The 25,219-nt window shown below is 46.5% G+C and overlaps 2 protein-coding genes across 5 annotated transcripts; one reads left to right on the forward strand and one right to left on the reverse strand.

Annotated features, from left to right (window-relative positions):
* The first annotated feature begins 214 nt into the window (after positions 1–214).
* On the forward strand, positions 215–9,021 carry FGFR1OP2 (FGFR1 oncogene partner 2). Of its 4 annotated transcripts, none has more exons than XM_051772488.1 (6): positions 215–233; positions 3,330–3,466; positions 4,317–4,434; positions 4,706–4,848; positions 6,865–6,978; positions 7,297–9,021. In XM_051772488.1, the coding sequence occupies exons 2-6, from the start codon at positions 3,332–3,334 to the stop codon at positions 7,432–7,434; spliced, it is 648 nt and encodes a 215-aa protein (XP_051628448.1). In that variant the 5' UTR covers positions 215–233; positions 3,330–3,331; the 3' UTR covers positions 7,435–9,021. The 4 variants fall into 4 exon arrangements, with proteins under 4 accessions (XP_051628448.1, XP_051628452.1, XP_051628449.1 ...); XM_051772492.1 differs by having other exon boundaries at positions 228–246; XM_051772489.1 differs by lacking the exon at positions 215–233 and adding an exon at positions 990–1,123.
* A 2,639-nt stretch (positions 9,022–11,660) lies between these two features.
* TM7SF3 (transmembrane 7 superfamily member 3) lies at positions 11,661–24,630 on the reverse strand. The gene is made up of 12 exons (XM_051772434.1): positions 24,396–24,630; positions 19,144–19,298; positions 17,493–17,643; positions 16,721–16,841; positions 16,125–16,296; positions 15,867–16,044; positions 14,669–14,755; positions 14,298–14,378; positions 13,664–13,816; positions 13,053–13,150; positions 12,369–12,531; positions 11,661–12,152 (listed from the first exon to the last, which is right to left on the reverse strand). Exons 1-12 carry the CDS (start codon positions 24,463–24,465, stop codon positions 11,890–11,892), a joined length of 1,692 nt encoding a protein of 563 aa, XP_051628394.1. The 5' UTR covers positions 24,466–24,630; the 3' UTR covers positions 11,661–11,889.
* Between the last annotated feature and the right edge of the window lie 589 nt (positions 24,631–25,219).

Consider the following 25,219-nt stretch of genomic DNA (forward strand, 5'->3'; position numbering starts at 1 on the left):
CACTCGCCCGACATGCCAAGGCCGCGCCCGGCCCCGCTCCTCGTGCTGCTCCCACTCCTTGTCCCCGTCCCGATCCCGGCCCCGGTGCCCTCCGGGCCCTCGCCCCGCCCGGAGCGCGCGCCGCAGGATCTCGCGAGAGCTCAGGGCAGCCCTCAGGGCGGGACCAGTGCAGGAGAGGGTGAGGTCTCGCGAGATCTGTGACCGCGGTGCGCGCCCCGCGGAGAGAGTGTCGGGTGTTTTGTTCCGGTTTGTGAGGGAATTCTGTGTTTTATTGCAGTCTATGAAGGAATTCTCTGCTTTATTCCCGTTTGTGAGGGAATTTTCTCCTTTAATCCAGTCTGCGAAGAAATTCTTTGCTTATATTTCGGTCTCTGAGGGAATTCTGTGTTTTATTCCAGGCTGCCTGGGAATCCTCTGCTTTATCCCAGTCTTTGAGGGAATACTCTGCTTCATTGCCGTTTGTGGGGGATTTCTGTGCTTTATTCCAGTTTGCTCCCACAGAAAACTCCCTGTTCTTTGAAACGTCACGCTATTTTTACATTTTAACAAAGAAGGGCACCAGCGGTCATTGGTCGCACGTTACATAACTTGTCTGTTAATTAGTACTCGACCCCGTTTGCTGGTTGGAAGGGACCTTAAAGATAACCCAGTTCCAACCCCCTGCCGTGGGCAAGGACACCTTCCACTATTCCAGGTTGCTCCAACCTGGCTTTGGACACTTCCAGGGATGGGGCAGCCACAGCTTCTCTGGGCAACCTGTGCCAGGGCCTCACCACCCTCACAGGGAAGAAGGCGATCCCAACAGCCAGCCTATCCCAGCTCACAACGCAATACGTTAATCACCCCTGTCCCGGTGCAGCTGCTTATCAACAATTTTAAAACAAATTTCCCGAGTTTGGCTCCAACCCGCCTCGGGAGGCCCAGGGAGCGCGCCGAGACCTCTCGCGAGAGTTTGGGCGGAGCGGTGATGGAGCGGGGGCGGGGTGTCCTCTCGCGAGAGCAGCGCACGGCCGGTGCTGCAGCGCCCCCTGGCGGGTGCACGACGCAGCCCCTCAGGCCGCCATTTGTCACCGGCCGGGGCCGCTCCGGGCTCACCCCGGCGCCGCCGGAGCCCCGGGCATGAGTGAGTATCCTGAGGGGTTCGTGGGAACAAGGGGCGCCGCAGGGGCCGCAGCCGGACGATCGGGAGCGCGGCGGCCCGTCCTACGGCTGGGGCGCCGTGAGGGAAGAGGAGCCCCCCCACCTCCATCAGACCCGCGAGCGGGGACGGGCGAGGGACCTCTCAGATGCTCGTCCTGGCAGGCACTGGTGTCGCGATGGCGGCGGGTTTTGGGGGGGGGAGGGAGGGGAGGGCGCGACGCTCCCGGCGGTGACACCCCCGGGATGGTCCTGTCACGGCGGGAGTGTGGCGATGACACCCCAAGGATGCCCCTGTCCCACCGGGAATGCTGGTGGACTTCTGCATCCGCCTGAATTCCTTTGAAACTGCATCCTGGCTCAGCGCTGCCCAGCTGGTCACTGTGGTAAAACCTGGAGCTGTGGGAAAATGAGGTTTCCAGTGAGGATACGAAGGAAAGAAGAGACAGAAAACTAAATAATTGCACAAAAATCTTTATTATTTAGTGTTGTTTTTTCTTCAGTGTGCTAATGGAAGCCATTAGTAAATAGCAGGAAGTGCCAGGGAATGGATGTGTAGGAGGAGTGTTGCTGGGCTGAGTTGTTGCTCTGCTACCTGTTGACAAGGTTGCTCTGAACTGGGCATCTCTTGTAGGGCAGAGTTCAGGAATAATTAAATTTAGTTCCTGTAGTCATGCTCATAAAAATAATATACCATACGAATTTGTTTAAATCAATTATATTTAATTAATTGGGGGTTTTTCCCCCCGACTGTCCAGGTTAACTCCCAGGTTTAGCTCAACTGCAGGATAAGGCAAAGGTTTTGTTTGTCATAGGCAGCCAGAAAGAATTTTGAATTGTTTACACATGGACCGTGAATTAAGGAAAATCTGAAGACCAGCCTTTCACTCAAACATGGATCTCATTAAATCAATTCCTGCAGCTGTTCAGCAAGTTGGAAAGTCATCTCTTGTCTGGGATATTTCTGTGGTCCAGTAGGAATCTGAGACTGGAAGGAGGAGCAGGGAAAGCAGATCCCTAAAAACAATGCACAATGATTCCTTTCTGTTTAATATTGAAAAGAACTTAAACTGTTAGAGTGAATAAATGAACTACCAGTGATAACTCAGGTAGTTCTTTGCTGAAGAACTTGATACCTCAGATACATCAGATGGCAATTTAAATGAAAATGCTGTTTGATAAACAAACAGGAAAGAATCAACATTAGGAATGGTCGTAGGAATCTGTGTGCCAAAATCCGGATGTTTTTGATAACACACATAATCCCAGAAAACGCAGGTTTAATTTCTGGTGGTTGAAATATCCTTCCTTCCACTACTTACCCAGGACAGTGGGAGAAGGTCAGTTGAGGTAAATTTGAGGATTTCTTTAAGCTTGGCATAAAGATCCTGTACTATGATTTGTAAATGTGCCTGAAAAAGTTAAAAAAAATCAACTTGAAGCAATTTTTTTCCATGTAGCTCAGGAAAGACTCAATAATCTTTAATCCTTACAAAAATCTTTACTTTCCCAAACAGCCTGGCTAAGAAATGGGTTTAGCTGATTCTTGCTGTGCCTTAGAACATTTCCTAAAGCAAATATGAAGCCTGATATCAATAAGTCTCATAACTCATAAACCTTTATCCCTGCTGTCTGATGCTGAAGGAATTGAAGTAGATTTCCTTCTCAGTAGAACAAGTGCAAGGTTTCTGAAAAGAAAATGAAAAAGGTTTTGAAACTTAATCGACTAAACATGAATACAAAAAAAATTCAGTGTAAAGGTCAGTGTTTTGGAAATGCAAGCTTGGCAATTGTGGCCATAAGTAATTTCTCTCAACAACTACTGCAATTGGAAGCTGGTATTTTAATTACGCAGTCGGTCCTTTTCCTCGCTGTCTTTCTCCATCCTGCAGAAAATTTCACAGTTCCATTCCAGGCAGTGATGTTTGTGTTCATTTATAGACATGAAGAAATTTAATTCTCTGAGCTTTTCCTGAGCAGTTTTCTCCATCAGTTTGAGCTGTTCCTTCTCTGCCAATTTAACGCATCAAAATCTTCCAACCTGCTGTAAACCTGGATTTACACCTTAATTATCCTACTGTCAGGAGGTTGTATCCAGCTGCTTCAGGCTAAAAAACAAAGCTCTATCCCGCAGATAGTTGTGTGCGTAGCGACTGGGGGGTGTGGTGGAAATGACGGTTTGTGATGTTCAGAAATGAGCTGCACGATCGAGAAGGCGCTGGCGGACGCGAAGGCACTGGTGGAGCGGCTGCGGGAACACGACAGCGCGGCCGAGGCGCTCATCGAACAGACCACGGCGCTCAACAAGAGGGTCGAGGCCATGAAACAGGTTTGCTTCCCAACCTTAGTTACTCCACTGGGACATCAGCATGGAATTTCCCGTCACCTCTGTGCTGCTGTAGAATCAGTACAGTGTCGGGTAATCCTTTAATGCCAGAGGTGTTTTATTGTAGGTGTGACTGCCACCTAAAAATAGGTTGTTTGTATCGTTGGATCCTGTGAAAAGGTTTTCTCACTTGTGATCATTTCTGTTCTGATGGTCAAGGCATGTCGTTAGATTGAGTAGATTTCAGTAGAGAACTCCTGGAGAACCTAAAGGTGTCTCCTGACTTTCCATATGGGAGTTCATCCTGTCACATTAATAAAACACAGGATATCTTAACGGGGCTATAAAATAATAAAACCCTGCATGTGATTCAGCCCTGTAAAACTCGTCATGCCGAGGCTTCATGGTTTCAGATCAAGAGTACTGAATTTACCCTTCTGTTGGGAGTCAGGATCCACTCACTTGGATCTGTGTGACTTGTACCCACAGTCTTGTGGTTTAAGGGACTGGGAAGCCACAGTGAGTATAGAGAGGTTAATGACCTCATGGTTTGTCTCTACCACATCTCTATCAGTTCTAAATTACCTGATGGTGAACTTGACCTGCATAAATAACACCCGCTACACATATCTATGGAGTGAAACTTGTTTAAAAACAAAGGTGATGGTTTTATGTCTCTAGAGGACAGCATGTCAACAACACCTTTGTGCGTTTGATATTATTATTTAAAACCAAACACTGTCTTGCTGGTTACAGACCCTGACTGACAGAAGTGGTGCTTTGTTAACTGCTGTGTAATGTCAGCCTTTGTTTACTCAATATGTTGTGCCTTGTTGGTTTTTTCAATACCCAGTACCAAGAAGAAATCCAAGAGCTCAATGAAGTAGCAAGACATCGCCCTCGGTCCACGCTGGTGATGGGGATCCAGCAGGAAAACAGACAGATTAGGGAATTGCAGCAGGAAAATAAAGGTAAAACGTGAAAATTCTATCCTTTCCAAGTTCCAGTTGCACCACTGGAAACAGTGAGGAGATAAATAGAACTTAATTCTGCAATAGAGGGATCTGTTTGGAGATGTGTTTTCCCACTGCTAAAAACAACTAACTTAGGAGCAGTCAGAACAAGTTGTGGTGTAAGCACAGTTGTGTAATTCCTTCTGGAATTCTGTACACTAGGAATGTACTTCTCCTCCTGTCTTGGTTCTTTGTTAAGCTCTAACTGAAGTTTAAATCCTGTTGGCAGAACTACGCACATCTCTGGAGGAGCATCAGTCTGCTCTGGAGCTCATCATGAGCAAGTACAGAGAACAGATGTTCAGGCTGCTTATGGCCAGCAAAAAAGATGACCCAAGTATAATAACAAAGCTAAAAGAGCAACATTCCAAGGTAAGAACTTCATTGAGGTTTTTGCCTTTGTTTTTTTAAATTAACACTTCATAGTGGATTAGTCCAAAGCTTACTTTGTCTCACTTTTTATATCACTGTACTACCAACAAGTCTTAATTTTTGTAATCCAGTCCATGCAACACAAACAGGAAACTTAAGCAATTGAGTAACTCAACCTTACCAGCTTCTCACTTATTTAAACTTTAAACAAGTAGCATTTCATTGCCGTATCTACTTAATTTACTTATGTTTTACTTTGATCTTTAAGGCAACTGTCCTATTGCACTGCCAGATCTCAGTGATGTTCACATTTTTAGACTGGTTTTAGCTTAATGCTCTTGACTCCAACACATAATTAGTGAACCTGTGCTTACTAGGAAGAACAAGCTTTTTAAATCCAATATTCAAATATTTTTACCTTAAATATCATAAATTTTAAAAAAATATATTTCAAAAGCCCTTTGGAATATTGAAAAACATTACTGGATTCGAACTATAGCATAAAATCCTACAAAAGGACAGGTATAGATCCTTTACAGAAGAAATTACCTCAGCACATGGTATAACAGCTCTTACAGACTCAGGAGCACCAACACAGGAAAGTAAAATTATATCCATCCTCAAATGGACTTGGAAATTTCATTTAGGAGCACTCCAGTGGATTAAAAGCTTGGGGAAAAAGAAAAAAAAAAAGAAAAAATAATATCACACAATATTATAGAGAGACTGGAGATTTAGGCTTCTACATTTTTGTTAAACCTGATCCCACAAGAATGCCTGACAAAAGGGATTTATTACCCTTAACCTGACATTTAGGATTCTGGAATTTCATTACTTTTTCTCCTGCTCAGCCTTCACATTAAGTAAGGTTAAACAGTCTTGAAGCACTTTTTAAACGCTCTTGTTAGGTACCAGAAAGGGCTGTTTCCTCAAGTGCCAGCTCTTACCTTTAGTGCCTGTTTACAGGAGATCATTGATTTCTGTTAATATCTGATCTGACATCAATGACCTTGGAACAGGCCTGAAGTCATAATGATCCTGAGGCACAGAAGCTGGAAAATAGGAAGGAGGGAGGAGAGCAGGATATCTGAAACCCACAGCCCTTCTCAAGGCTTATCCCTGCCTGACCACAGCTTCCTGCCAAGCTAAATTTGGGATTTCTTTGAAAAAATGTTTCCTGTCATCACCTGCACTGGAAACTGAGCAGCAAATGAAGATTTACAGCAAGTTTTTCCCTGGCCCCTCCCATGGGAGTGGGCACTGGAGGAGGAAGCAGCTGAATTAGGGCTTGGGCATGACAAAGACTTGGCATCATAGTACAGTTGGAATAAAAGACAAGTGGAGAAAAAGACAATGCAAGACAAAAGCTTCTGGGAACACTATTCCACTCTCTGGTTTAACTGGGCAGCAGTGAATTCCAGAGGGAATTCAGAGGCTCTGCAGAGAAAGGCAGCAGTGACCCTTCCGTGTTTCCTGAACCTCTGAAACCCAGATCCCACATAAGCTGGAATTGGAGGTGGATTCAAGCAGAAGTATCTAAAAAAAGACTGAAGGACAGATGTGAGTTTCCTAAGACAGGACATCGAAAGGATGACCACTGCCTCTGGTGTCCTGAAGAGATAAATGTCCATGGGCTGGTCCTGGGGATTAGGTTTCCAACTGGAAAGAATGTTGCAGACCCTGCTGCTCTCAGCTGAGTTGTTTTGCATATCCCAAATGATACACAGCAATTCCTGCTGCACAGGAAGGCCTTGGCAAGGCAAGCACCGGGCTGACTCCATTTGGAGGCCGTGGAAGACACAGTTAAGAAACTTCTGATAAAAGGGGTCAATGTGGGACAAACCAGATTGATTGGAATAAACAGGACCATGGTGGCCTCGTACCGTGGGAGCTTATTTTCCAAAATTTAGGTGTGTGTTAATAAATTGTCACAGCAGTTAAAATGAGGCACATTTAATGCTTCATTTTGTTAAATATATTGCTAAATTAATATATTACTGACCCTTTCTGTGTCAGGACCTGCAGGTGCATGTGGACCAGATCACCGAAATGGCAGCAGTGATGAGAAAGGCCATTGAGATCGATGAGAGGCACGGCTGCAAAGAGCAGGAACGCATCACCCAGCTCGAGGTGAGGGTGGAACACCACTGCAACAGGGAGCAAGGCAGGGAATGGCAGCACAGCTGCTTCTGTGGAGTTCCTCTTGTGTTACACTTCCCTGGTTGGAGGGGTGCAAGTGCCATTTCGCCACTCCAGCTTTCTCTCAAGGTGGGGTGCAGAGGGGAGCCATAACAGAGCAGAAGGGTCAGAAACCTGATGTTCTCAGTTGCAGAAGATAAAGGATTTTAATCCTTTTGCACTAGTTTGGAGTAGAGGGAAGGTTGCTAATGTAATTCCCATGATTTCTTCCTGGAGTCCTGTTAAATGCCTTGTTCTTTCTGGTTTTAGCAAGAAAACAAAGGCTTGAGAGAAATCCTCCAAATCACTAGAGAATCGTTTCTGAACCTCAAGAAAGAGGATGCGTCAGAGAGCACCTCCCTGTCAGGATTAGTGACAAGCAGTGATTTGAGCCTGAGGAAAAGCTAAGGACTGTGGGAACCAGAAAGCCTCAATTGCATACTTTCCCAACGGAGCATCAGGGCTCACTGGTCAAGCACTTGTTCTTGAATAGGGCACCAGCAAGAGGATGTGTCAAACTCCAGCTCAGTGGCTTTTATACTGTGTGAAATAAATTACATTGGTGTGACAGACTCATTGCCATAGGTCTGACTGCAGCAGGAAACAGATTCATGGGAATTCCTTTTATATGAAATCATTTTGCAGATAAAAGGTGAGATTTCAAATAACTTATATAAGTTATTGCTCATGCAAAGTTTCAGTGCAACTATTCTATAAGAAAAGGTAAGATTTCAAGTCCAATCTCCGGCTAAAAAGGAGTAACTTATGAATATGCTTTGTGCACGATCCACATTTTTTCCTTTGGTTTCTTTTTTTAATAAATCCTCATTTTGCAACAAACCTGTTTGATTGAAAGGGCACAGAAGCAGAAAAGGCCACACTGGAGAAGGAATAGATGGGACTAAACTTCCTAACTGGGAAATAGCAACTGGATAGCACCCAAGCAGTGGCTGCAGAAAGGTGGGTGGGAGGAGGAGCAGCTCAGGGCAAGGTTGGCAGCCTGCAATTAATATTCTGATTTTCCCTTTCTTCAGTACCAACCAGTCACCAAAAAGGTTTTAAGGTGAGTTAAGCAGAGCTGAACTATTCTGAAATTACCCCTTAGGCAAGTTCGATTTTCAGTGACAACAACACAGAAGGAACTTAGATCCAGCACTTCCAAAGGTGCCAGTTTAAATCCAGCTTCCTGGGCCTCCATTAATTTATATGCAGAAAGGACAGATAAATCAGCTCATTTTCACAGCACATTTTATAAATGGAGAAACTGCTGCTTCTCCTCCCAGAGCACCTTCTAGGCTTAACAACACGCTGAGGACATCCACCTGCATGGAAACAAAGTTAGAACCATTTCCAAACTTGCTCAACATCCAAGGGAAATTTTTGGGGGAACATTTTAGCTCCAGCACAGAATATTCTTGCCTGCTGTTATTTTCTGTAAAACCTTGCCAGTGCTGCTCTGATTTAGATTTTGCATTTCTGCCGTGGCTTGCCAGAAGCAACATCTTTTTTTCACTGGAGTGTTCTGTTGCTGCAAACTTTATGAGAGATTTTGGGTTCAGTTGCTGAAGTTCCTGTTTCTGGAAGCATCTTTTCAGCCACTGACTGGTGTCAGAGACATTTCCACCCCTTGGATGCTGATGCAGCTCCATGGCTGAATTCTGGCTAGACTTCTGACTCCAGAGAAGGGTTGTTGGTCTGTGGCAATACTTGGAGGTTGTTCTATTATGAAATAATACTTGATTAGTGTTTATTTTTGTAAATTGAAGAGAAATGTGACTTAATTTATCTACTCCCAGCCCTCACATTTGATATGTCTCCCCTCTCACCCCCCTGCCCTGATCACTTCAGGATTCTGAAGAGCCTTCACAGTGTGTGGAGTGACTTTTTCGTGGCATACCTGTTATTTTTGTAACTCAGATGGCTTGGAAAGGATTTATGGCTAGAATTGTGTACTGTACAGGAAACTTATTTTATCAATAAAGCTGACTGAAAACACAGATGTTTCCATGATTAAAGCAAGGCTGGAAGGGAAGGAATGTGGTGGAGAAGTTTCCACATCACACTTGTTTACCAGCCCTTTCCACACTGTTGGTCAGGAAGGAGCATCAAGGTCCAAAAGTGGCACCAGAAACCAAAAGTGAAAGAACAAGGAGATGCAGCAGGAACAACATTCAGCTGGAGGTGTCCAAAGGCCACCTTCTCTCAGCCTTTCTTCATTAACCAACTGTTAAGGAAACACTCAGTGCAACTTTTCAGTCTTGGAAAGAAAAAAGCACAGCTTGAGTATTGTAGGAGGCAGCTGCTGTTTGGCTCGCCAGGAATTCACTGAGTAGCACATGATGAGTCATTTAAAAAATTCTTTTCAGTGTTCCTGAGCTTTTCTGCTTCCCGCACGTGGTTTTTGTTCCCCCTCAGCATTCAGGATTTTAAAAAAACAATCCAGCTCATTTTAAGCCCATTAGATAATGTTGTTGCACCAGATAACATGGAAAAATTGCTACAGGTGCTTTTGTGAAAAGCCAGTTCTGAGCAGGCAGGGAAGTTTTACATGACCTTGTGCTCCTACCACTCCCTCTCACCCCCAAAACGAGCTCCTTTGTTGCTCTGCTCTGGAATTCTCTTCTTCCCAGCATGGTAGGACAAAGCCTTGCTGCCTCCCCCAGAGCCAGCTGGGTGCCTGGAGCTGTGGACTGGAGCAGGCAGGGCCTGAGAGCAGGAAAACAAGTGTTAGAAACACTGAGCACCTGTTGGACAAACAAAAGTGTTACTGGAGCTGTTGTTCCTAGAGGAAACTCTAACACCAAACCTGCTAATCCAAGCAGTGGGAAGGGACAACCACCAGATGTGTACTGGCAACATTCCAAAGAACAGGATCGTTTCTTTGTTCTCTAGAACCTGGTCTGGCAAAGCCATCCCAAAAAAGGTTCCTTGGGTCATGCACTTCCTCAGTGGCTTCCCAGAGAACATTCCACACTCCAGCCTCTGGGTGTCACTGCAGCCATAGATCTATAGGACAGGTCAGCCCAGCTCCCCCACCTCACCCCTTGGGAAGACTAAATTTTTCCAAGCAAACTATCCATACAAGATCCAAGGCAGAGACTCAGCTGTAAAACCATCACTGGATTCAGAGAGCGCCCTTCAGTTCCACCATTCTTTCCAAAAGACATCTTTATTATAAAAGACATAGAAAATTCGAGTTAGGCTTGTTTCTTGCATGACGTTAATCACAGCAATTATAAAAACCCCACCATGGTAAACACGGTTAAGAGCATTTCTAGACCACAAGTGTTTGCTCCTTGCCATCATCCAGGGCAGGGACTGCTCAGGATCAGTCAGTGAGACCCAGGGAAGAGCACCTCCTTTATCCCGCACAACAGCACAGGGAAACAAGCCCCAAACTGCAGGATTTCAGCCTTGCTTTGCTGTTCCAGCTCCAAGCAACCACGGGATTTGTCTCCCTAAACTTCAGGAGAGTTCAGTCACCTCAGACACTGTGTCACTGAGCTTTCACTCCTTGAAGAAAAGTCATGTTAAAGTCATTAATTGCCAGCCTTTTATTGCCAGGGTGTTTTAACTTCCAACTAAGCTCCCAGAGAAACCAGTTTCCTTAGGAAGAGTTGTTTCTCACTTACTCACTACCAAAATTTAAAGCAGGGGCTGAGAACTTCAGCTTCCACCACTGGGGAATGTCCTCATGGAGGTTCCATAAAGGAAGGACTGTGCACTTGGCTGCCCTTGCTAAAGGCTCAAAACCAGGGAGAAGGAAGAGTCACTATAACCTGTATCAGGATACAGGATGCAACACTTCAACCACCTTTGGTTTTGGTTTTTAGGAAGGGAATAAAGCCACCACACGAGATCCCAATCCTCCACTGGACACAAGAGTGGTCCCTCATCTGCTTTTATCCCACATTCTGCTTTGGGCAGAAGCAATTCCAATAGGTAAGGAATACATTCAGTCAGCAGAGATCCTGGTCAGTATTTTGCTGGCTGAATGCTGTTTTCACATCCCTGACAGGCAAAATTAAAAGATGATTAAAAATAAACATTAGTGTTTCAGCCAACTCCAGGGAAAAAAATTGCCACTGGCTACAAAGAGCTTACTTGGTTTTTTTCTTTTATAACAGCACCTTCAAAGGAAGAGATCATATCAGAGCAGAGACAAGACACAGGCTGTTCAGAAAGCAAACAGGGAGACAAACTTCTCGTGTTCTCTTGGCAATCACCTCTGCACACAGAGCAGATGACCAGCTTGCTACAGAACCACCCAAAGGAGGGAGAGTCTTCTCATCCCAGGTCAGGTCCACATCCCGAGCCCTGGAGTGCACACGGACAACAGTTCATTCAGTGCAGTTTAAACTCAAGTCTCTTGGTCCAGCCTGCAAGGCTCAGGAACTCTGCTGGGAATGGCTGTGCCTGCAGCCACACATTCTGTACCTGTACGAGGTGATGCTGCAGCTCCTGCTGGAACTCCTGGGTATGTCCTTGTCTCTGCCCTGGCAGCTGGACACACTCAGGAGTGACCCAGGCAGTACCTTAGCAGTGATTCCCACACACAAGGGAACAGCCAGGATGGTCCAGGTTGCTTTCCAAGGGCTGTTTGACACTCCCCACACCCAAAGAGCAACCTAGACCACCCTGAGATGAACCCCGAGGACAAGGCCCTGCAGCTGGACACGAGCACGTTACAGTTGAGCCACAGAGGGCATGTAGTGTGTACTGACAGGAACTGCTCCTGCTGGGCAAACCTCTCAATCAGCAGGACAAAGGAGCAGTGGTAAACCCTGCACCACTGCCTGGTTTGCTGGGAATCATCTTGCCATTCCAAGGTCCTTCCTCTCTGTTCCCACCAGTCGTGCCACGTTACAGAAGCAGTGGAGTTCTCTCCCCAGCCGGCTGGTCTTTCTGAAAGAACTCTTTGATGTGCAGCAGCTTGTTGTGGATCCTCTCTCTCAGGGGAGGGATGTGATGGCTGGGGTCCAGGATATTGGTGCTCCTACGCTCCCTTTCCCGCTTCCAGGTGAGATAGGGGTGTGGTGGGAAGGGCACCTCACTCCTCTCCCGACGCAGCTGCACAGTCACCCCACTGAGGGCCAGCATTGCCCACACTGACAGGATAATCAGGTCTGGAAAAAAGGAAAACAGATTCCTGCACCACAGCCGAACATTCCTTCCTTTCCCACGCACAAACACTGAACAAGTTCAGTGACAGAAATGACATCTTGTCTCCACATACCCACATGTTCTCTTTCCACCCCTTCCTGCCCTCGCTCCCTGTTCACAACAGAAGCAGAGTCAGTGATTCCTCTTTAAAAAGAGAGAGAAGTCCCAGGAGGACTCACCGTTCCTCTGGAAAGGCACATTGGTGTAAGCTCTGTTGAAGTAGTCATTGAGGACCCTTCGGAGCAGGTCCAAGGTGATGTAGGCAAGGCTTGTGTAGACATAACAAGCAATTGCAAGGACTACTGTGTAAGAGCCCACTATTCCAGAAGCCAGGATGTTCAGCTGGAAGGGAGACAAACCACAGCTTTAGGAGACTGAGAAACACTCTTTATTCCCCATGACAGTAGAATCAAGGAATCACAGGATGGTTTGTGTTGGAAGGGACTTTAAAGACCATCCAGTTCCAACCCCCTGCCATGGGTAGGGACACCTTCCACTGGACCACGTTGCTCAGAGCCCCATCCAACTGGCCTTGGACACTTCCAGGGATGGGGCAGCCACAGCTTCTCTGGGCAACTATTTTGTATTATCAGTTCTTCTGTGAGGAATTGGCTGCTCACACCTCTCCAGCAATCCTGTTAAGACAGAACCCAACTAAATGAGGTGCTGGGGGATGCTGTGGACAACATTCCTTGGCTTAGGGACCATTTAGCACAAGTGGAGCTGAACAGGAACTGCCTGAAACTGGTCCTGTGCTGAGTTCCTTGAAGCTGTTAAGTTTTCAACACATATCCCACAAGATGACACAATCTGACACCCCTTCCTCCCTCTCTCCTCCTGAGGTGAGGGCACAGAGTACTCACAATTCTTGGGCAGCCAACAAAAAGCACTGGAACCATCAAGGCCACAGAAGTGAAGGTCACCCAGAACACCACATCATCACGGAACACCCTGTAGTCTCCTGCAAAGACACCACATTTACCAGTTAGTGAAACATTTCCTTTATTGCAAGTGGTTGGGGGTGAGCTTTTTTACCCCAAAATTCTGTACATTAAGAAATACCTGGAGTTTCAACAATACATTGTTGGAAAGCTCAGCTTTTGAGCTCAAATGCTGACTGCTTAATATAGACTGGAACAGTTAGACAAGAACAAGAACAGTTAGGCTGCCCCAGCTGAGCACAGTCTCTGTGCTCTGGGTTGGGACAGCAGATCTTGTCCTGAACCAAACATTTTTGATGAGGTCCATGTTACTCATCTGGTAAGAAAGAAAAGTACCAGGGAGCTGTTGCCCCTGAGTTTAGGGGTTAGAAGCCTGTATGGGTTTCTGAGCTAAAACCTGCATCTATTTAGGTTTTACTCCAGAGTATGGTGCAAGGGCCACCATCACAACACAAAGCAACAAATTCTTCTGGCTTTTGTGTCTTTTAAAGTCTTTTTAAAGGCCCTGATGACATCAGTATTTCAGTGCTTACCTAGAGGAGTGAAGAAGAGCATGGACACAAAGAGAAATCCCAGCACGAGTCCAACAACAAACATGCAGAGCAGGACAGAGCCAAATCTCCACCAGCTCCCAGCCAAGAGCAGCCCCCCAACAATTCCAGCCGCTGCCGTCAAAATGAGACGCACTGGGAGAGAAAAGAGGGAATTCCCACACTCTGAGAACTTCAGCAGCTTTACTTACACTCTTGTTTGGCTTTTTGCAACATGTATCAAAAAATAAACATAAAATAAGTAAAAAATAACTAATTCTTGCTACTAGAGTGAGTGCAGACCTTCTACTTCCATTTTACAGCTGAAATCTGTGTTTGATCTGAAACACAGGTCTACCCATTGCAAAAGAAGTAGGAGGAAGTCTGTTCCAAAACCTGTATCTTCCTTGGATAAATAAAATTTGTGTTCTAGAGTTGCAGCTTTTAACTCTGCATCACTTTGATACTGGAAGCAAAACACTCTGCTGCGTATTCAGCTATTGTGGTAGTTAGAGCTCAGCTCAAGACCTGAGGTATCACCCTCCCATCCTTCCTGATAAAACTGAGCTTTTACCTGAGGGATTCATAACAACAATCTTTTGGGAAGAGCCTGGGGTGTCCTGACACATCTACTCACCATCATAACCAAGGCCAGTGACCCTTGTGATGAACACAAAGAAGAAGAATGCTGAGACTATGAAGCCCATGAAGAACAAGTCTAGAGAGGAAGGAATAAGTATTTAGTGACTTTTTTTTTCTGGAAAGGGGTGTCCTCAAGCACTTCAAATAGCGAAAAATGACATATTTATATCTATATTGCCCAGCATGCACCCTAATTCTATGTTTCTGTTCTTTCCATACCAACTTACTCTGCTCAGATACTGTAAAATCAAAGCAATGGACCTAACTGGCATGGAATCACCATCAACATCACCATTCTAAGTTACAAATTATATTCACAAAATTCCAATCAGACTTAGGAGATGAGAAAAAGCAAACATTCAGGACCTGTTTTCCAGAATCTGTGCCCAAAAAAGCAGGTGAAAAGACCAAGAACAGCAAAAGCAGTGAAGAACACTTTGGTAGAGAGTTTACCTGCAAGGAGAGAGAAAGGGTTACTACAGCATTGCACCCAGTAGTGCCAACAACTGGAGTAGTTCCAGATTGATTAAGAAATCCTTGTTACAGAAACTTCAGTCCTTGAATAATCAGTTAAGTGTCTGTAATTTGTTTATAACACAGATACATCTTTGGCTGAAAATTCTCTGCTCAGCTTTAGAAAAAAAAAAACAACTAACATTCAATCGTCTATAAAAATCCGTGCCATGGGATTAGTGCCCAGGCAGCAGCCACTGCCTTCTGCACTGCAGCCTCCCCATCATCTCCCTTGGAGAGATTTCCCATGCCACAAAAAGGATCATCAGCATACCAGCAGGGCTGACCTCTGTCTTCCAGGCAACAACTCTACTGGTATTTAAGCTATTTAAAGAAAGAAACCACATTTTCCATGTGGTCTGGGTTAGGGAAGAGAGGCTTAGCCTTAGTAATTTGTCTCATGGAGTTTGACAACAATTATTGGTGTTAGAGTATAAGAAAAAAAATTATTAGAACAAATCTTACTTTCTGAACCAAATTCTCACAATTTTCATGTCCCTTCTGCAAATCATAATGGGAGTGGCAGCTTTGCTCTGTTTCTGCTCAAATTCCATCATTTTATAACTTTGTAGTAATTTCACTATTGCTGACATTACCTTTATGCTTATTCTGTGACTCCCTCCTTTCAAAACACTTGCAGGTTACTGATTCCTGTCAGCACCAGTTAGAAAAATCAGGCTGGACCCTAATCTGGCTTGTGTTTTATTACTTCACCTTCACATCCAGCATCTACCATCCTACAAGGGATTTAAGATTATGTATCCAGTTCAAATGGGAAAAGCTGGAGCAGCACTACAGAGTAGCAAGTTGCTACTGTTAACCCCACATATTAAACCTCCATTAAGTTAAACCTTCAACTGCTAATTGTTCTCAGCCTTACTTTATCATTCCAGACTTTCTCCTCCATCAAGGAGCAAATTGACCATAAAGTAACAAAACACATGCAGTGTAATCTCACAGCACCATGACATAAATATCTAAGTTCATATCTACATGTTGGAGCACAACGAGCTCCAGGGGAGCTGGCACGGACATACAAATCCCAACTTACTGAGGGAAGAGCAGTTATCCACCAGGTCAGCAAAGCTGCAGGCATATGTGTGCACAGGGATGTAGGCAGCAGAAGTGTTCCAGAGGGGATCCCAAACTATGACATTGTAGATCACACCTTGCCCGGGAAGCGAGGAAAAGTAGATATTGGTCTTGTCATCAGTTGTCAGAGTGAGCATCTGGGGAAGTAAGGAATATTTGTATGGCATTTAAGACAGCACCACTGCCACGTGCCTGGCACAGCAGGCCTCAGACTGACCTTAATGCCATTGGCTTTGATACTCTGCACCTCAGACATCTTCCTGATGTGGCTCACGAGCACCATCTCAGACAGGTCGTTCTCAGGCAGGAAGTACTGGTAGACATCATAGCGCAGCCGCCACCGCGAGCTCTGCCCTGTCCCCGAGTCACAGGACGGGGGGTTTGCTCCCCTGCAACCACAAGCACATCAGTCACGGGCCCAGCCATGATCCCAGGCAGCATTCAGGAAATAATGGCTTTGAACTTGGAAGTCTCAAGTTAAACAAACCTCTGGGTCCTTATCGTGCCTCAGTCTCCGTAAAGAAATAAAACTGCCTGTAACCCAGAATTGCTCCTCAGTCATTATGAGGAATGGGGAAGTCCAGTATTTGCTGGCTGCTTACACTTCTGAAGTTGCACCACCTCTCCTGCAAGATGCAACTCTCAACTTTTATCTCCCTCACGTCTAACCTCTCCCCCTCCCCCCTTTCGCCATGTACATTTGTTCCAGTAAACAAGATTCCTGGATGGTTCAGCCATCTGGGCAGAACCCTGTTTCAGCACCCTGGCCAAATACAGCACAGTTGCTGAGCACTCTCAAGTTCTTCCACACACCTGGTATATCCTAAGTTTGCAGGGGCAAACTTGATGTGTATATCAACCAATGTATAGTCCAGGTAAAGATTTGGATCCACTTCCAAGTCAAACTCTAGATTGCAGCCTCCAGGAATGGGATCTAGAACACAGAAAAGGTAACTGTAGTTAAGCACTTGCGGGCACAGAAAATGGTCAGGTTCTGGGCCTGCAGCACCTCTCCTGTGAAGACAGGCTGACAGAGTCAGAGTTGTTCAGCTGCGAGAAGGAAAGGGGGGCCTACAATAAAGCTGGAGAGGGACTGTTTACAAGGCCCTGGAGTGACAGGACAAGAGGGAATGGCTTCACAATGACAGAGAGCAGGTTTAGATTGGATATTTTGAAGAAATTCTTCTCTGTGAGGGTGGGGAGGCCCTGGCACAGGTTGCCCAGAGAAGCTGTGGCTGCCCCATCCCTGGAAGTGTTCCAGGCCAGGTTGGATGGGGCTCTGAGCAACCTGGGCTAGTGGAAGGTGTCCCTGCCCATGGCAAGGGTGTTGGAATGAGATGATCTTTAGGGTCCCTTCCCACCCAAACAAACCTGTGATTCCAGGACATGCACAACAGTTTTTTACTCTAAGGCTGCAGTCATGGCAAAACCACAGACCATCCTACCCACAACTCACAGCTCAGCAGTGACAATAAACCTTTTCAGCCCATTTCAAAAGAACTTCTGGCATCTCCATCAAATTTCCACCACAGAAGACTATCACCTCTGAAAGGTCAGCATCCCTTCCCAGGGAACGAGAACATACCTTTCTCCATGTAGGGAATGGAGATGGCTGTGCTGAGCACCTGCCCAGCATCCAGTGCCCGCAGGTACCACGTGCACACGGTCTGCTGAGGCCGGAGGATGGACACCAACCCTCTGTCCACTCCAACTCCTGAGCTGTTCACAGATGGAGTCTGGGCAGAAAGAAATTACATAAACAAGCAGTTCTCCTGGAGAGGATTTCTGCCACAGTTTGATGTATGACAGGAGGCCATTCTTGCCACAGACCTGCCAGGCACATGTCAGTGCCAGTTGCCACAGATGAGGCTCCACCTGGTTAAAGTCCGGCTACGGATTGAGTAGAAGTGTAACAGGACTGGAATATCCCTCACAAAATGTGAGATGGCACCAAGGAAGCATTCTGGGAACCAATGTACAGCAGCACCTCACTATCTCCCCCAGAAGGGAGATGACTGGCTTAACACCAGCCATGCCAGGTGTGTTTGGGGCCAGGTCAGCTACTGCCCCCATCACCCATCCCTTCCAGAACCAGGACTCTGCAGGAGAGATCAGGCAACAATGGCAAAGTCACACTCACATGGCTGGAACCAACTGACCTACAGGCAAATCTGTTCTTCAGAATGCAAAGTTTGCTTTTGTCCAAGGCAGCCACAGCTACCTGAGGCAACACTGTAAGGAAGCACTTTGTTCCTGGCAGACTTCAAGGTCTGGCTCAACTTCATGTTTCTAGAGGCAGACCAGCCCTAAAAGCAGTACAGATGTATTTATGCATCACTGCCCTTGGCCTGTGGATCTGAACTGGCAGCAGAAGGTTCTACTAGAGGCAAGCAAAGACTGATCAGGGGTCCCAGTAATGCCTCAGCCCCGTGATCCTGGCCCTTCCACCAGTACAAAGATGGTTGAGCTGGGGGACTTGTGATACAGGTCGTTCATCTTTTAAGCTTCCCAGGATTCTTCTTGGCACTCAGTACCTTCTCAAGTGGAAGATACTGATGGAGAGAGAAAAACTGGATGACAGCTGTCAGATCTCCATCTACCACCTTCAGCTCAGTGAATGCTCTGTTCAAACACTAGCCAGAGCCTCACAACACCATAACAACAACAAAATCATATTTTACATCAGCCTCAGTCTGTCCCATCATTGCTGGGATGCAGTGCACAGCAGCAGGAATACTTATATTGTTATCTAGAAGTAGCAGCCTTCACTGGAGCACTGCGAAGGAACTTCTCCATGTGTCAAAGGAGAATTAGATCCAGGACAAGGAGCCGAGATAGGAAGACATCACATCTGTAGTGGCCAGATCCAAGCCACACAAACAGCAGACGACTAAACATCCCCAAGTGATCATGTCCAAGGCATCTGGCAAACACTTGAATGGATCTGGTTTTAATCTGACAAGAGCAGTCAGAAGGCACATGTAAAAAGCACCACTTCCACCAAATAAAGAGCTTTGAAACATTTTTAAGCCAGCTCTGAAATTCCTTTATCAGTCAGTCCTTCAAAACAGCAGCTATGACATGTGAGTACAACGAAGGATTTCTGAAGCTACAGCAACACTGCCCAGGTAAGATACATTATTTACACAGCTTCAGCTCAACAGTCCTACAGGTATCAGAGCCAATTCCTTTGTGGAAGGAAAAGCAGCGCTTAGGAGCAGAAGAGCCACTCTTACCTTATCAAAGGATATCACCACATCACTCTGCTGGGCATGCACTTGAAAAACAACAACAGTCACATTGCTGCCGATGTTCCTGATCACAGCTTCCACTGGGCTGGTCTGGTTAAGGAGTACATTCCTGAATTTTCCCAAGGAGAGCTCAAGAAGACCTGCTTTACAAAAAAAAGGAAAACACTTGGATGGTTTTTTTTTGTCCAGAGCAAAGCCTGGGAGCAGGGCAGGATGTTGCTTTGTGCTCCTCTTGCCCTGTAAGCTGTCCCAAGGTTTCTGGGATGCACCTACAGGAACAGGCACAGCCAGGGAACCTGCCCTAAGGGCCTCACCTAAACACATGGGCATTCCTGCCAGGAGCTCAGGATTCGATACTGAGCTCACCAGCTGCAGCCAACTAGCCAGTAACACTCCAAAGAGACAACAAGGAAGGATACTGAGGACTGATCTTTGGGAAATGCAAGTGTGTCCATATTAGCCAGCAAACTTGCACAATATCCATTAGACCTCCTGGTGAATTCCCACAGCCCATGGGAATTGGAGTCCACTTCCACAACACAGAGTCAAAGCTGTAGCTTAAAGATGTACCCTTACCCACCTTCAGCTATTTCACAAGTTTTTTGCTCCCAGTTATTTGTCATCATTAGGATTGTTGGATCCCGACTTCTGCATCTAAAAATCTGGCTAATTTTTCCTACACACACCCCAGACCATTTCTCCCTACGATGAGCACAACCTCGTGATCCACTGCCATTTTAACTTGAAAAGAACCACATGACCCAGGATAGAAGACCTCTGAGAATCAGCTTTGGCTTGTCCTTCAAGTCCTGCAAGCAAGCCGGGCTTCTCCCCGTGCTGGGCTCTGGAGGGACAGGGGATGCCAAGGAAGGAAAAAGATGCAGCCACACAGAATCCACAAGGTTCTCTGGCTGGTCGTTGGCATCCTTGGTCAGCTTCTTGGCCTCTTGATGATATGTCAGAAGGGAGCTCCAACCCTCATCTCACAGTGAAGGAAGAAATTTCAGCCCTTACATGCTCACTCCCAACATTCAGTTAATACCAGTGCTGCATCACCAATAAAACCTCAGCTGAAATATGGGGATCATAAACCATCTGTGAGGCAAAAAAATCTCTGTTCTTCTGTTCCGTCATCTGCAGTTGTGTTAAGGTAGAAAACATTTTTATGTCAGGTTTTCAAACAGTAATTAATGTAAAATTAAAGCTACAAATAGAGCTTTGTGTATTCTTCACTTCCTGATTCTCAGCATTCAGATACCTTCCCCTTCACCAGATCTCTTTCCCCATCAGCTCAAGTCCTACCAGAAAGGCAACCAGCAGCACGACTGCTAAAGAAAAGCACTCACAAGGCACCAAATATGCATCTACATGCTCAGAAATTTGAAGTGAAAGCTCAGAACGCAGGGAAAACATCTTTCTTTGATCTCTCAGAACTTCAGCAGTTTCCTGAACCGCAAGATGTTCATGCTTAGATGTCTTTCAAAGAAAACAAAGCTGAAACCATACATATCCTCTCTGTGATCTACATCAAGGGCAGCGAGCTGCATTGCTCTGCCTTGTTCCTCACCTCCACTCCGTGCTCATACTCAGAGGCCCCTACATAAATAAGGGCAGATTCGTCAGCAACACACACAGCCACTGCTTCAATGTGATCATGAGACTCTGAGTGTCAGCACACTGTCTCAAGTTTAATTAGCGTGTTAATTAAGGTATGGTGCTCTACATTGCTTTACTGTTTGCATAAGTGCTCCTGGAGCAGTGCATGTGATACACATTTCATCCCTATGTCTGGGCAGAAGAGCAGGAACAGCTCCACCCATCAGACAAGTATTTTGCATCCAACCTTCTCCTCTGGGCAAGCTGGACCCTCCTGGAGGTAACCCACCAAACAGGACCAGCAGCACCAATAACACCACCCCACACAGATGCACTTGGCCCATCAAGTCAGCAACAAAACCAGGAGCAAAATCCAGGCATCCCAACATTTTTTATTGCTTCCAACAGCAAAGGTCTGGAAGCACTCCAAGATGCCAGGCTGCCTCTCCTTCCTTGCCTTTAGGGAGAACTGTAACGGTCAGAACAGCTTTGGATGAGACACAAGAGAGGAACCCCCAGTGTCACAGAGCTTATCAGGTGAACACACACCCAGAGGAAGTCAGAGTTACTGACACTGAGCACAGATGGAGCACTGAGTAAGTACTACTCCTTATAGCAATGCCAGCATGGATCTGGGGCACAGACAGTCCTGCATATGGAGCTGGCGGACACAGGCAAACAGGCCACTGTCACTCCATATTGGAGCTTTTCTGTCACATGAAGGACAAAACCAGTACAGACAGCAAAGAAATTGAACCTTTTGGGCTCTTCTGAGATCAAAAGCCGTTATTCCTAACTCCAAGCAACACTGGAATCAACTCCAGAGTACCAGCTCTTGTTATCCCTGTGACACACACTTTCCCCAACAGGCAACACCCAGCTGGAACCATTTCCATCATGCTGATTCAGCGCCAGGCTCTCAGTTCCTTCCATGCTTTGAGTAAAACACATTCCCAGCTCCAACAGCCAAGTGCCATTCCCCACCAGCACTAAGTGTTACCCACACAGGTTCTGGATAAGAAACACAACTGAAGAAATGCCATTGCTTCCCACACAGCGACAGTCTTCACCTACAGAGCCACACTCAAACACTACGCTTCCCTCAGACAAAGAGGTTCTCTGCAGTCAGAGAAGATACCCTGACAACCACCTTGCACTGGATATGCAGAATAACCTTCTTTAAGTGAGCTGGGAGAGTTAGGGAGCACCTCCCAGTGTAGAGAGTGCATCAGTAAGTAGTCACATGGAGATACTTAATGAAGATGAGATGCAAGCTCAGACTGGAAACCAGCTTGAGTAAAGAAAACATCAGCATACAGTTACTTCACAGAACGAAGCCAGGAGCCACATCCTATCACACCTGCAAGGCCATGCACACAGGGATGCACAGGACAGTCCTGCTATAAGGTCTCTTGTCTTCCCACACCAGTGAATTCCCCCAAAAAAGACAGCACCCACCCTGCCCCCAAAAGAAGCAAGAAGACTTATGAAAACTCCTAAACTTTAACTGTATGTGTACTGAGACTCAGGCTTAGAGCAGTTTGATGTTTAAAGCAAATGATACCACAGAGTGTGGCTTGTCATCATCATCATGATTCCCATCCCAGAAGACTATTCTGTTCACCAAGCTGGAGGTCTTCACAGCCTGAAAAGTGAGGGCAGAGCTTTGTGTAAACCTCTTATTTTAAAATACTGTCTCTGCATAGACTAAACAGCCAGCACAAACAAGTTCCACCCAGATAAGCTCCCTTCACAAAAGAGGGCATCGCTCAGTCCCGGTTACACTGTGAATTCACTTTAGTTTTTCCCACACTAAACAATCCAGTTTGGATGTAACAAAGAGGTGGAGTTCCCTGGAAGGTAACAAACAGGATATATCAACCATTTCTGCACAAACAATAAACTTGGAGAGCTGCAGCCCACCAGAACCCCAGAGAGGTAACATAGGCCATCCTGCACAGATTTTACTTATCAGCACTTTTCAAATGAAGCAGGATCTTCTAGTATTAGGAGAGCCCATCCCTGCAGACTGGGTGTCCACAACTAAATAACCACAAGACAATTTCAAATCAGTGAACCATTAAACAAAGTGTCCTTGTTTCAAGGGCCTAATGATCAGTTAGACATTGGCACACAAATTACACAGTTTATTAGCTTTCCACGAGGGAAATACTTGCCCTCTCCACCTTCAATCCTGCAAGGAAATACAGCAACAGGCAAAGCAGTTCACTTAGTCCCACAGTTGTTTTGCATTTTACATACTGTAAAAAAATTACTCAACACGTGACCCATTTTCAATCAAGTGCAGGAGACAGAGTGTTTGTCAGCATCTTTTAATATAAATATTAAGGTCTAAGAACCCTGAGCCTTCATCCTCACACCAGCTTTTAAGGCCTGTGAGAAGCAGGGAATCCTTGGCTCTGGACTAAGATCTTGGGTTGAGACTGGGGGGTTCTCTGCCGAGAGAAGCCTTCCACACGTGGGAGTGGTTCCAAACGCTGTCCTGAAGCTTTACAAAGTATCCCAAGAGTCTCCTTTGGCACAATAAAGCTTCATTCACTCAAGGCCAGGTTGGATGGGGCATTGACCTACCGGGAAGTGTCCCTGCCCATGAGAGGGGGTTGGAATGAGATGATCTTTAAGGTGCCACACCATTCTATGATTAGAAGCAAGTTCAAATATATAGCAAAAATAAGAGGAGGAAGCTTATATCAGCCCTAATGTGAGGGACTGCCTGCTTATCTCTGAATTATCTCTGAGAGGAAACTGTTTATTTTTTCCTTTATTTGAACAGATAATAGTTTAACCAGAAATAAGTAAGCAACTGTTAAGTCTTCCCAAACAATAATTACAGTGCACTTAATTGCGGACTCCTATTTTCGTCACAAGCAGAAATGCAGGGAAATTACCAAAAAAAAAAAAAAAGCCCATGCCAAATAAAATCAGATTAGATCAGCACAAGAAGTAACTTTAGGAAACAAGCTGCAAATTGTAGGAGGTCTAACTCATTTCCTTACCTTTCACAATGACAGTGGTTTGCAACCCACCATTCACTGGGTGGTGGGAACTCATGACCACCTGTACATGGTCAAAACCAACAAACCAACAAACCAACCAATACGCCTCGAACACTTTTTAAGCTTATTCCCTTACACACTCATATTCACGGGTACTGAACGCCACCTTGTTCCTGTAGGAGGGACACAGCCCTGCACCAGACCCATCACCTGCACCGCATCCCTGCAACGGCATCGCTAAAATTATTCCTTTTTATCCACTAAGAGTGAAAATTATGGCGTTCACAGCAACTAAGCTGTAAAACTAAAAAAAGGGGGGGGGGGGGAAGAAAGGGAGAGGGTTGTTCTCACTTTCCCCGCGGAAGATGAAGATAACGAAGAATACCCACTGCGCTTCCCCAGCTCCGCAGGCAGCGCTGATCCCTCCGGACAGCTGCGGGTCGCCCCACCACGACCTGGGACACCCCCAAAAGGCTCTGCACTCGCAACAATCCCTTTCCCCTCCATCCCGCTGGGCATTAACCCGGGAACAACCTCCCTGCTCCCGGTACCAGCCGGGGCTCCAGCGGCCGCTTAATGGCGGCCACAGCCCGGCCAGCCCCCCGCGCCTCTCGCCGCCCTCACCTGAGGCACCGCCATGGCGCAGCACCCCCAGCAACACCAGGAGCAGCGCGGAACGAGGACAGACCCGCATGGCGCTGCGGAGGGAAAGGGAACAGCGGATATGAAGCTGGGAAAGGGCCGCGGCGCTGAGCGGGGCTGGAGCGGGGCGGGCGCTGTGGGGCGGTGCGTAGGCGGGACCGCCCCGCCGGGGCCGCTCGGCCCTCTCAGCCACCTGCGTGAGGGGTGCGGCAAAGAACCCTTCGATTTCAGGAATAGTTGTACAATGTTTTAATAATACACGTTAGGTTTTGGGTCCGCCGGCTTGTGGCTTGGCTTCTTAGCTCAGGAGCACGAAGGAACCCCCCCGTCTCAGTTTACACACGCAGGCAAATAAAATCCTTACTCCAACTGTGCCATTGGGAAAACACTTGGGGCAGATTGTTTTGTATCGTGGCTGCACCCACAGCATCACTGACAGGGCTGAAGAGGGAATTTTCACAAGGACATGTAGTGACAGGACATGGGGAATGGCTTCAAACTGACAGACAGCAGGTTTAGATTGGATATTAGGGAGAAATTCTTCCCTGGGAGGGTGGGGAGGCCCTGGCACAGGTTGCCCAGAGAAGCTGTGGCTGCCCCATCCCTGGGAATGTTCCAGGCCAGGTTGGATGGGGCTCTGAGCAACCTGGGCTAGTGGAAGGTGTCCCTGCCCATGGCAGAGGGTTGGAATGAGATGGTCTTCAAGGTCCCTTCCAACCCAAACTATCCTGTGATTTTAAGAAAGAGGAAACTCCTGGAGGTCTCCAGCCCAGCTGGTCCCTCAAAGCTGGCCTATGGCCGACACT

Source organism: Manacus candei, unplaced genomic scaffold, assembly GCF_025592945.1.
Source record: "Manacus candei isolate 608988 ecotype Guabito, Panama unplaced genomic scaffold, ASM2559294v1 h1tg000153l, whole genome shotgun sequence".
NCBI classification, from domain to species: domain Eukaryota; kingdom Metazoa; phylum Chordata; class Aves; order Passeriformes; family Pipridae; genus Manacus; species Manacus candei.

Coding starts and splice junctions, on each gene's coding strand:
- FGFR1OP2 (XM_051772489.1), top strand. Junction 4,849..6,864: donor TAAAAGAGCAACATTCCAAG/GTAAGAACTTCA, acceptor TTTCTGTGTCAG/GACCTGCAGGTGCATGTGGA. Junction 6,979..7,296: donor AACGCATCACCCAGCTCGAG/GTGAGGGTGGAA, acceptor TTCTGGTTTTAG/CAAGAAAACAAAGGCTTGAG.
- TM7SF3 (XM_051772434.1), bottom strand. CDS start 24,465: ATGCGGGTCTGTCCTCGTTCCGCGCTGCTCCTGGTGTTGCTGGGGGTG. Junction 16,297..16,720: donor GCAAACTTAGGATATACCAG/GTGTGTGGAAGA, acceptor TTGTGGTTGCAG/GGGAGCAAACCCCCCGTCCT. Junction 12,532..13,052: donor TTGTTGGCTGCCCAAGAATT/GTGAGTACTCTG, acceptor TCTCCCTTCCAG/CTGAACATCCTGGCTTCTGG.